The sequence below is a fragment of the Pan paniscus genome, chromosome 6, assembly GCF_029289425.2.
Source record: "Pan paniscus chromosome 6, NHGRI_mPanPan1-v2.0_pri, whole genome shotgun sequence".
NCBI lineage: Eukaryota > Metazoa > Chordata > Mammalia > Primates > Hominidae > Pan > Pan paniscus.
The window spans coordinates 10,461,089-10,473,556 of NC_073255.2; the positions used below are offsets into that span (position 1 = coordinate 10,461,089).

Consider the following 12,468-nt stretch of genomic DNA (forward strand, 5'->3'; position numbering starts at 1 on the left):
ACTCTGTCACCCAGGCTGGAGTGCAGTGGTGTGATCTGGCTCACTGCAACCTCTGCCTCCCGGGTAAAGAGCAATTCTCCTGCCTCAGCCTCCTGAGTAGCTGGGACTACAGGTGCCTGCTGCCACGCCCCGCTAATTTCTGTATGTTTTTGGTAGAAACAGAGTTTTACCATGTTGGCCAGGCTGGTTTCCAACTCCTGACCTTAGGTGATCCGCCCACCTTGGCCTCCCAAATTGCTGGGATTACAGGAGTGAGCCACCATGCCCAAACCCGTTTTGGGTAATTTTTCAAGATCAGATTTATTGGCCAAGATTTTCAAATTCATCTCAAGTTAACGAATTCTTATTCCTTAAATACTAGGAACTGACAAGAACACCGTTCACTCCACAGCACAATTCAGCATAAATTCATGTTGTGCTTGGCTCTGGAAATGCCATGGGCCCTGGACACTGTCTGGTGTGGAGCTCTCCCAGGCCTGTTGTTCCACCTCCTCCCCGCTCTGGGATGGGTCCTGCTAGTCCCAAGGACCATCACCTCCCAGGAGTCTGTGGTCCCCCTCCTGAGCCGACCTCTCCTGTCTCCTCCATCCTGTGCCCTGCAGTCCATCTGGGATGCCCAGGGAGGCTGCTCCCTCTCCCGGGTGAAACCCCTCGGCACTGTTGCCCACCTTCCTTGTCTGCCCCATCTTCCCTACTCCCTCCCACCTCCCATTGTGCCCTGGACCCTCTGAACCGACTGCTCTCTGAAACGACTGCTCTCTGACATACTTCCAAGTCTCTGGGGTTTCTTCACATGGTACTTACTGACCCAGAAAGCATCTGCCTTGCCAGGCGTGGTGACTTATGCCTCGTAATCCCAGAACTTCGGGAGGCTGAGGCAGGTGGATCACCTGAGGTCAAGAGTTCAAGACCAGCCTGACCAATACGGCGAAACCCCGTCTCTACTAAAAATACAAAAAAATTAGCCAGGTGTGGTGGTGCACACCTGTAGTCCCAGCTGCTCGGGAGGCTGAGGTGGGAGAATCCCTTGAACCCAGGAGGCAGGGGTTGCAATGAACCAAGATCGCGCCACTGCACTCCAGCCTGGGTGTGTAGAATGAGACTCTGTCTCAAAAAAAAAAAAAAAAAAAAAAGCAAAGATGGAGGCCAAGGGCGGTGGCTCACACCTGTAATCCCAGCACCAGCACTTTGGGAGGCCGAGATGGAGGATCACTTAAGCCCAGGAGTTCAAGACCAGTCTGGGCAACATAGTGAGACCTTGTCTCTACACAATTTTAAAAATATATATATAGCCAGGCATGATGGCATATGCCTGTAGTCCCAGCTACTTGATAGGCTGAGGTAGGAGGATTAATTGAGCCCAGGAGATTGAGGATGAAGTGAGCTATGATGGCACCACTGCACTCCAGCTTGGATGACAGAGCGAGACCCTGTCTCAAAAATAAATAAATAAATAAAATTTAAATTAAAAAAAAAAAAAGGAATTGCATTGCAAAGTCAGGTCAGAAAGGCCTGGGTTCGAATCCTGCCTCTCCCACCTACTGGCTCTGCTGAGTGGCAACAATGATGCACCTGGCGGGGTCCTGAGACGATTACACAGGATGACTCATAGTAGGGCCAGGCAATCACTCAAACACTATCAGGAATAACAACACTAAGCTCAGACATCCGCCTCCTGCACCCCCAGCTCCTCTAGATGCCGCTCTCCCCAGAGCCCCGAGACCGACGTGGCACGCTGCGAAGCCCCGCCCCAGCCTCTGCGCCCCTGGAGGGCAGGCCAGCCTCCGAACTCCACGCGAACGCCCCAGTTCCCTCCGCCAGCCTCCAGCAGAGGCCCGAGAGGTCCCCGCGGCCCCCTCACCTGAGGTCCCTCAGCCGCTTGCAGTGCTTCAACATGTCTGAGAGCGCGGGCATGTACACCACCTTCCCCATCATGCCCAGGTTGGCCAGCGACAGGGACCGTAACTGCTGGCACTGCAGGCCGATATTGACCAGCCCGGAGCCCGTAAGGACGCTGGGCAGCTGTGCGAGCGTCAGGTGCCGCAGGAAGGCCAGCTGGCCGATGGCGGCCACCTCCGAGTCCCCGACGCTCTGTGCGCGGCTGCAGGGTGGGAGCGAGTTGCGGATGGCGGGCTCGTTGCGGGGCATGGCGGAGGAGAAGTTGGACCCGATCAGCTCGAGGTGTTCCAGGAAGGGCAGGTTCTTCAGCAGAGACCAGAACACGGAGGAGGGCTGGGGGCCCGCCTGGCCCGAGAAGGGGCTGGGACAGGACTGCACGCCCACACGCACTTTCTTGCCAAAGCCGCGCGGCACTGCGTGCATGGCCGGCTGGGCGGGCGCGCGGTCGGCGCGCGGGGCGGAGTCAGCGACAGAGCAGACAGGCAGGGAGAGGGAGCGCAGGTGACGCAGCCGGGCCAGGAGCTGGCAGAGGTGCCGGCCCAGGCCCTCCGAGCTGTGGTGGTGGGCGGCCGAGAGGTTCAGGTGGCGCAGGTTGCAGCAGGACGCCACCAGCGTCTCCAGGATGCTGCTGTCGATGTCGTCCTCCGCCTTGCGGAGCAGCGAGTCTGGGGACAGGCAGTGGACGCAGCCGCTGAGGTTCAAGCTGGCCAGGCTCCGCAGGTCCTTCCCGCCGTTGATGACCTGCTGGATCAGATGGCCGCCTGACAGGGTACAGCGGCTGAAACTGAAGTAGAACGGGTTGTTGAATTTCATGTGCTGCAGGAGGGAAGAGCCGTTCAGCCAGGACTTGGGCAGCTGCAGGGCATCCAGCACGACATTGCGCGCCATGGAGTCCAGGAGGTTCTTGGTGGCGCCGCTCTCCGCGAAGCTGCCAGGGACGGAGATGAGGAAGGCGTGGAGGTTCTGAGGAGTGCGGTCGCTAAGCACAGCCAGGTAGAGCCGCACCACCTCCTGGTTGATGTAGCCGGGGGCCAGGCGCGCATAGAAGACCCGCAGGTTCTGGTAGTGCGGCACGTTGCTCTGGCCCACCATAAGCTGGCCCGAGAGGATGGCGCCCTCGCGCGTGCGGTCCAGAATCTCGAAGTAGAGCAGCAGCTTCTCTAGGCTGGTGCAGCAGGGCACCACGCCGTAGGAGGGAGTGAACAGCGTCTGCTTGAGCTCCCGCACGCGGCTCAGGGTGGCCTTGCACTCGCTGCTCAGCTGGCTGGCGTCGAAGCCGGGGCTCACGTCGATGGCCAGCGAGCGCAGGTGCTGCAGGGCCGAGAGCATCTTGGAGAGGCGCAGGGAGGTGAGGTGGCAGCCCGAGAGGTTCACCTTCACCAGGCTGCGGCAGCGGGCCACGTGTTCCACGGTGGAGCCAGGCAGCCAGTAGCAGCCAGCCATGCTCAGCTGCTGGATCTCCCGGCCGATCTCCTTCACCAGCTGCCTCACTTTGTCCTCGCTCGCCTGCGGGACAGAGGCAGGGCGGGGAGAGGAAGGAAAGGGCTGAAGGCACCTACGGGTCTCCAACCCTCAGTGCGCACACTCCCCCTTGCAGCAGCTGCTCCACCGGGAGGGAAGCTCCCCACCTCTCCCTACCTGCCTGCCCGCACTCTGACCTGGAGCCAAGAGTCAAGAGTCCCCAGCTAAGTGGGACTGGTAGAGGGGTGCAGCCACGGTAGAAAACGGTTTGGTAGGCGGGCACGGTGGCTTATGCCTGTCATCCCAGCACTTGGGGAGGCCAAGGCAGATGGATCACCTGAGGTCAGGAGTTCGAGACCAGCCTGGCCAACATGGTGAAGCCCCATCTCAACTGAAAATATAAAAACTAGTCAGGCATGGTGGTGCGCGCCTTTTATCCCAGCTACTCCAGAGGCGAAGGCAGGAGAATCGCTTGAACCTGGGAGGTGGAAGTTGCAATTAGCCAAGATCTTGCCACTACACTCCAGCCTGGGCAACAGAAAGAGACTTTGTCTCAAAAAGAAAAAAAAGGCCGGGCCTGGTGGCTCACGCCTGGAATCCCAGCCCTTTGGGAGGCCAACGAAGGCAGATCACCTGAGGTCAGGAGGTCAAGACCATCCTGGCCAACATGGTGAAACCTCATCTCTACTAAAAATACAAAAATTAGCTGGGTGTGGTGGCAGGCACCTGTAAGCCAAGCTACTGGGGAGGAGGCAGGAGAATCGCTTGAACCTGGGAGGCAGAGGTTGCAGTGAGCCAAGATGGCACCATTGCACTCCAGCCTGGTGACAGAGCAAGACTCCATCTCAAAAAAGAAAAAAAAACAAACAAACGGTTTGGTGGTGGTTCCTCAAAAAGCTAAACACAGGGCTACCACATGACCCAGCAACTTCACTCCTAGGGACAGACCCAAAGGAACTGAAAACTGAGACTCAGCCTCCCTACTCTGTGCCTGTTCACTGCGACAGATTCACAAGAAGCCACAGGTACAAACAGCCCCAGTGTCCATCAACAGGTGGACGGACGAACCAAATGCCAACTGTCCACATGGGGAAATGTGATCCAGCCACAAAGGGGAAGGAAGGCCGGGCGCTTCAGCGCATGCCTGTAATCCCACACTTTGGAAGGCCAAGGCAGACAGATCAGTTAATCTCAAGGGATGGAAACCAGCTTGGGAAACATAGCGAGACCCCATATCTACCAAAAAGAAAAAATATATTAGCCAGGCGTAGTGGCGCACACCTGTGGTCCCATCTACTTGGGAGGTTGAGGCAGGAGGATGGCTTGAGCCTGGGAGGTGGACGTTGCAGTGAGCTATCATCGAGCCACCACGCCCAGCCTGTTTGTTTTTTGCGACAAGGTCTCATTCTGTTGTCCAGGCTGGAGCACAGTGGTACAACAATAGCTTACTGCAGCCTTGATGTCCCGGGGTTCAAGAGATCCTCCCACCTCAGCCTCCTGAGTAGCTGGAACTACAGACATGTGCCACCATGCCAGGCTCATTTTTCTCTTTTTTTTTGTACAGATGGAGTTTCACCAAGTTGTCCAGGCGGGTCTTGAAATCCTGAGTTCATGCGATCCACCTGCCTCAGCCTCCCAAAATGCTGGCATTATAGGCATGAGCCACCAGACCCGGCCAAAAAATTAAATTAAAAAAATGCTCCAGGCCAGGCACGTTGGCTCATGCCTGTAATCCCAGCACTTTGGGAGGCCGAAATGGGCGGATCACGAGGTCAGGAGTTTGAGACCAGCCTGATCAACATGGTGAAACCTCGTCTCTACTAGAAATACAAAAATTAGCCAGACGTGGTGGCAGGCGCCTGTAATCCCAGCTACTCAGAAGGCTGGGGCAGGAAAATCGCTTGAACCCAGGAGGTGGAGGTTGCAGTGAGCTGAGATAGTACCACTGCACTCTAGCCTGGGCAACAGAGTGAGACCTCGTCTCAAAAAAAAAAAAAAAAAAAAAATGCTCTGGATGTACACCGAGAGGCACTGGCTAGAGGCGCCCGGCCCTTCCTCTGCAGAGAACAAAGCTTCATGGACAGGAGGCCTGGAGGCCTGATACCAGCGTTGCAGGGAGCACACTCAGCTCCCTCATCCACTGAAGACCCTCCAGCAGAAAGATCTAAAGCTTGCCAGGCACAATGGGTCACACCTGTAATCCCAGCACTTTGTGAGGCCGAGTTGGGTGGATCACTTGAGGTCAGGAGTTCAAGACCAGCCTGGCCAACATGATGAAATCCTGCCTCTGCTAAAAATACAAAAATTAGCTGGGCATGGTGGTGGGCACCTGTAATCCCAGCTACTTAGGAGGCTGACCCAGGAGAATCATTTAAATCTGGGAGACAAAAGTTGCAGTGAGCCGGGATCGTGCCACTGCACTCCAGCCTGGGGATTCTCGTGCCTTAGCCTCCTAAGTAGCTGGGATTACAGGTGCCCACCACCACGCCCAGCGAATTTTTTGCATTTTTTGTAGAGACAGGGTTTCACCATGTTGGCCAGGCTGGTCTCGAACTACTGACCTCAGGTGATCCACCCACCTCAGCCTCCCAAAGTGCTGGGATTACAGGCGTGAACCACTGCACCTGGCCTTATTTTTATCTGTAAGATACATTACCAGGCCGGGCGTGGTGGTTCACGCCTGTAATCCCAGCACTTTGGGAGGTCGAGGCGGGCAGATCACGAGGTCAGGAGATCGAGACCATCCTGGCTAACACAGTGAAACCCCGTCTCTACTAAAAATACAAAAAAATTAGCCCGGCGTGGTGGCGGGCGCCTGTAGTCCCAGGTACTCGGGAGGCTGAGGCAGGAGAATGGCGTGAACCCGGGAGGCAGAGCTTGCAGTGAGCCGAGATCATGCCACTGCACTCTAGCCTGGGCAAAAGAACGAGACTCCGTCTCAAAAAAAAAAAAAGAATGGCTAAAACTTAAAAAACTGACAGTACCAAGTGTTGGCAAGGCTGCAGAGCAATTGGAACTCCCGCACCCTGCTGGGGGGTGCAAAATGGTGCCCTCCCACTGCACCACTGGAGAGCCGCATATTTAACTTTACAACAAGACCCAGCAATTCCACTCCTACGGATCCACCAGAAAGCACATCTCCAACCCCTCTCCCCCACTCCCAAGGCCCTAGGTTCCCTCCCAGAACCATGTCCACATACATCTGCACCCTCCTCCCCAGGCGGCACACCACCCATGCTTTTCTGCCCCTTGCTTCTGTCCCTCAATGTATCCTGCAGACGGCGCCAGTCAGGACTTGGAGTTCCTGCCGCCTTTCTATCAGCACACAGGGTTCCACTGCAGGGCTGTGCCCAGTCCTCAAAGACTGAGATCTAGCTTGTTTCTCATCTCCTGCCCCCACGCCTGCTCACCTGATAGTCCTTTTGCAGCAACACGGTGTGGATGAGGCTCTTGTCAAGGCACAGGGCTGCAAGCTTCCGACAGGTACGCCGGACGTTCAGAATCAGATCTGTGCTGGGGACGTGACTCAGGATGTGAAGGAGGATCTCATCAGAGAACCCTAGGAGGTGGACCCCGTCCGCCATCCCGGCTGCTGCAGGGTGCATGTCATCATCATCATTGGATATGTCCTGAAAATAAGGGGGACACCAAATTCCCACAGGATCCCCAAGGATGGCTGTCAGCCTAGCCTGCAGCTAGGCAGAGAAGCAAAGAGAAGCCCTTATCCATGGGAAAGAAGGTGCTTTTACTAAAACTCTCAACTGAATGACAAAGAATTCACGAAATCCTTCAAAACCCCATTATAGAGCTGTAAGCCAGGGTCTCCCTTTAAAAATGAAAGATTACAAAAAAAGATCATCATGTGTTTATTTTTTTTGTGAGACAGAAGTTTCACTATTGTTGTCCAGGCTGGAGTCAATGGCGCGATCTTGGCTCACTGCAACCTCTGCTTCCCAGGCTCAAGAGATTCTCCTGCCTCAGCCTCCCAAGCAGCTGGGACTACAGATGCATGCCACTTTGTCCAGCTAATTTTTTTGGTTTTTTGTAGAGACGGGGTTTCCCTATGTTGCTCAGGCTGATTTCAAACTCCTGGGCAAGTGATCCTCCTGCCTTGGCCTCCCAAAGGGTGTTTTGTTATAATAGAGACAGGGTCTTGCTATGCTGCCCAGGCTGGTCTTGAACTCCTGGGCTCCAGCCTCCCAAAGGGCTGGGATTGCAGGTGTGAGCCACCATGCCCGGCCTCTTTTTTTTTTCTTTTCTTTTTTTTTTTAGACAAGGTCTTGCTTTGTCACCCAGGGTGGAGTGCAGTGGCGCAATCTCAGTTCACTGCAACCTCCACCTCCCGGGTTGAAGCAATTCTCCTGCCTCAGCCTCCCAAGTACGTGGGATTACAGGCGACTGCCACCACGTCCACACCCGGCTAATTTTTGTATTTTTAGTAGAGACGGGGTTTCACCATGTTGGCCAATCAGGTTGCAAATTCCTGACCTCAAGTGATTCATCCGCCTCAGTCTCCCAAAGTGTTGGGATTGCAGGTGTGAGCCACCATGCCCGGCCTTTTTTTTTTTTTTTCTTTTGGAGAAAGAGTCTCACTCTGTGGCCCAGGCTGGAGTGCAATGGTGCGATCTTGGTTCACTGCAACCTCCACCTCGCAGGTTCAAGAGATTTTCCTGCCTCAGCCTCCTGAGTACCTGGGATTAAAGGCACGTGCCACCGTGCCCAGTTAATTTTTGTGTTTTTAGTAAAGACGGGGTTTTGCCCTGTTGGTCAGGCTGGTCTTGAACTCCTGGCTTCGAGTGATCTGCCCTCCACAACGCTAGCCTTTCAGGCAAGAGCCCTGCACCTGGCCATGCACACTTCCTTTTCCATTGCTGTAGTTCATATCTGGCAAATTACAAGGTGTTCTTCCCTAATGTGGGCCTGAGTCAAAATGCCTGATGCCTTTTTGGTTTATACGATGAAGAGGGAGAAGAGCTGGACCTAATGAGACATGAAGTCCCCAGATCGGGGACAAAGGAAGGCAGAAGGCTTTACCAAGGGGAGCCTCTCAGAGCAGCTGATCTCTGTAAAGACCACGCCGAGGAGAGAGTGCCCGGAATCATCTCTACTGCATCATCTTTCCGGGGACTGTGTCTACACGACCCTCTGGCTCCAGCCTGCTCCTGCTTCCTGTACATATTTGCCTGGATGGAAGCTCTGAGTTTTGCAAAGCCAGGCTGCTACCATGGCAACCGTGAAGGCCATGGAGGAAGAGCCTATCTGCACACCCCACACGGGTATCGGAGGTTTCCTGGGAACTCTGACTGCGACAGTCCTTTCACCCTCTCCAGACAGGATTCCCATCCTGCTAAGCCCTCGTCAGGCCCTAGACAGGTGTGCTGGAATGTGTCCCACCTTTCTTCCCTGGGAACAAAGAAGTACCCTCCATCCTCCAAAAGAGAAAGCCACACGGAAACCAAAGGACATGGCCCGTAAGGACCCATGAGGCTCATGAGGGTCAGAGGTTCGACACTTACTTCTACCTTCCCTCCTAATATTTTAATAATTAGCAGAACAAGGCCGGGCACGGTGACCCACACCTGTAATCCCAGCAGTTTGGGAGGCCGAGGCGGGGAAATCACAAGGTCAAGAGATCGAGACCAGCCTGGCCAACATGGTGAAACCCCGTCTCTACTAAAAATACAAAAATTACCGGGGCATGGTGGCAGGCGCTTGTAGTCCCAGCTACTCAGGAGGCTGAGGCAGGAGAATCGCTTGAACCCCGGAGGCAGAGATTGCAGGGAGCCAAGATCACACCACTGCACTCCAGCCTGGGCAACAGAGCAAGACTCTGTCTCAAAAGAAAATTAGCAAGACAGGCTGGGCACAGTGGCTCACACCTGTAATCCCAGCATTTTGGGAGGCTGAGGAGGGCAGATCACGAGGTCAGTTCTCCAGACCAGCCTGGCCAACATGGTGAAACCCTGTCTCTACTAAAAATACAAATATTAGGCCAGATGTGGTGGCTCACGCCTGTAATCCCAGCACTTTGGGAGGCCAAGGCAGGCGGATCACGAAGTCAGTTCTCGAGACTAGCCTGGCCAACATGGTGAAACCCCATCTCTACTAAAAATACAAAAACTAGCCAGGCGTGGTGGCATATGCCTGTAGTCCCAGCTACTCGGGAGGCGAAGGCAGAAGAATCACTTGAAACCGGGAGGTGGAGGTTGCAGTGAGCTGAGATCGCGCCACTGCACTCCAGCCTGGTGACAGAGCAAGACTCCATCTCAAAAAAAAAAAAAAGAAAGAAAAAAATACAAAAATTATCTGGGCCTGGTGGCGGGCACCTGTAATCCCAGCTACTCAGGAGGCTGAGCAGAATTACTTGAACCCAGGAGGCAGAGGTTGCAGTGAGCCGAGATCACACCATTGCATCCAGCCTGGGCAACAGAGCGAGACTTTGTCTAAAAAAAAAAAAATTAGTGGGACACAGTGGCATGTGCCTGTTGTCCCAGCTACTCAAGAGGCTGAGGTGGGAGGATCGCTTCAGCTCAGGAGGTTGAGGCTGCAGTGAGCTAGGATCTTGCCACTGCACTCCAGCCTGGATGACAGAGAGAGACCTTGTCTCAAAAAAAAAAAAAAAAAAAGATAAATAAATAAAAATCAGATTCCTGGAACCCACCCCAGACTTGTGGGGCCCAATCCCAAAAGACAGACTCCCAAATCAGGGACAACCTTTATCAGAACCAGAGACAAACTTGATCAGAATCAGAGACTATCTTTATCAGAACCAGGGACAGTCCTTATCAAGGAATGAACTGTACCCCTCCCAATTCCCAGTTTGCAGATTTATGAAAGAATGCCATCACAGAGCTCACGTGGTAAGAGTGAGAACTTAGGGCAAAAGGCCTCGGCAACATGATGAAACCCCGTCTCTACTAAAAATACAAAACTTAGCCGGGTGTGGTGGCGCATGCCTGTAGTCCCAGCTACTCAGGAGGCTGAGGCAGAAGAATCGCTTGAATCCGGGAGGTGAAGGTTGCAGTGAGCCGCGATCGCACCACTGCACTCCAGCCTGGGTGACAGAGTGAGACTCTTTCTCAAAAAAAAAAAAAAAAAAAATCCAGCATCATATAGATTCCACAGTTACACGACCACACTGAATTTTTCTTAAAACCTCATAGAAATCACAATAATTTTTTTTAAAAAGAGAGGGAGAGACAGCAGGCCAGGAATTAAGTTCCAGCTCTCTCCATCCAGCCACAGCAAATTCCACAACATCATTTTTTCCACATGCTGTGCTCCAAATAAAAGAGAAATTTTGGCCAGGCACGGTGGCTCACGCCCGTAATCCCCAGCACTTTGGGAGGCCAAAGCGGGTGGATCACGAGGTCAGGAGTTCGAGACAAGCCTGGCCAATATGGTGAAACCCCATGTCTACTAAAAATACAAAAATTAGCCAGGCGTGGTGGTGGGCTACTGTCCACAGCAACTATCCAGCAACTCAGGGGGCTGAGGCAGAAGAATCACTTGAACCCGGGAGGCAGAGTTTGCAGTGAGCTGAGATTGTGCCACTGCACTCCAGCCTGGGTGACAGAGTGAGACTCCATCTCAAAAAAAAAAAAAGAGAAGTTTCATCTCAGGCCAGACCCCTGATGCAATTGTGGGGCCAGCACCCAACCTGGTGGGGCAGGCATCTGAGGGGTGATGCCCAGACAAGACGAGAAACTGGCCCAGGAAGCAGCTCGAATGGGCCCCCACCCCCACTCTCCATCTCCAGCCAGAGGAGCCTAGGAGGCAGCTGCTGGGCAGGCGAGTTGAGTCATTTCCCTGGAACTTAGCTTCCGGAGACAACTTTGTTAAGTTAAGGCACCTTGCACCAAAAAAGGTGGCAAGCTCTGGAGAGGAAACAAAAACCAGGGTGCAGGAAGGGCGCGGTGGCTCATGCGTGTAATTCCAGCACTTTGGGAGGCTGAGGCAGGCAGATCACTTGAGGTCAGGAGTTCGAGACTAGCCTGGCCAACATGGTGAAACCCCATCTCGACTAAAAATACAAAAATTAGCTGGGCATGGTGGCAGGCGCCTGTAATCCCATCTACTTGGGAGGCTGAGGCAAGGAGAATTGCTTGAACCCAGGAGGTGGAGGTTGCAGTGAGCCAAGATCGCACCACTGCACTCCAGCCTGGGCGAAAGAGTAAGACTCTGTCTCAAAAAAAGAAAAAAGAAAAAAAACCCCAAGTTGCAGCCTGGGCAATGTGGCAAAACCTCGTCTCTATAAAAAAATTAAAAAATTAGTTGAGCCGGGCACGGTGGCTCACACCTGTAATCCCAGCACTTTGGGAGGCCAAAGCAGGCAGATCACGAGGCCAGGAGTTCAAGACCAGCCTGACATGGTGAAACCCCGTTTCCACTAAAAATACAAAAATTAGCCAGGCATGGTGGCACGTGCCTATAGTCAGTCCCAGCTATTCAGGAGGCAGAGGTGGGAGGATCACCTGAACCCAGGAAGTGGTGGCTGCAGTGAGCCGTGATCACGCCACTGCACTCCAGCCTGGGCAACAGAGTGAGATCCTGTCTCCAAAAAAAAAAAAAAAACTAGGTAACTGGCCGGAGGTCAAAGGCCAAGTAATGCCTCCCACAGGGCCTGGGCTCCTAAGCCCAGAACCTCCCTTCCCTCCACCACCAGGAAAGGGCAGCTGAGGCTTCCAGACAGGTCCCAACCAGGCACCTCATTCCTGGGGTCTCCTGAAATTCCAATTCTGGTGTGAGTGGCAGGCCCTGGAATGTGCTTACCAGGCAGACTAGGAACCACCGGCTATAATGACAACTTGAAAGTGGTTTAAAGAGTTTAGTTATTCGCTAAACTCTGTGTTTTATGTACTTTTCAGAATATGTAACATTTCACAGTTTTTTCAAAACCCTTTCTTTGTAGAGATGGAGTTTTGCCACATTGCCCAGGCTGGTCTCAAACTCCTGAGCTCAAGTGATCTGTGCCCAGCCTAGTTTTTTCAAAAGTTAAGCAAAATTAAGATCTGAAATCTTGGCCGGGCATGGTGGCTCACGCCTGTAATCCCAGCACTCTGGGAGGCCAAGGCAGGTGGATCATGAGGTCAGGAGATCGAGACCATC

At 53.7% G+C, this 12,468-nt stretch overlaps 1 protein-coding gene across 4 annotated transcripts in view; it reads right to left on the reverse strand.

The window, feature by feature from the left end:
- Positions 1–12,468, reverse strand: part of FBXL18 (F-box and leucine rich repeat protein 18) — a 37,316-nt gene that overhangs the window by 17,119 nt on the left and 7,729 nt on the right. For all 4 annotated transcript variants that reach the window (XM_008973176.4, XM_055114890.3, XM_014345544.5 and 1 more), the window contains exons 2-3: positions 6,771–6,989; positions 1,862–3,405 (exon numbers count right to left, since the gene is read on the reverse strand). In XM_008973176.4, the coding sequence (XP_008971424.2) occupies positions 1,862–3,405; positions 6,771–6,989 (1,763 nt within the window). The remainder of the gene's footprint in view (positions 1–1,861; positions 3,406–6,770; positions 6,990–12,468) is intronic.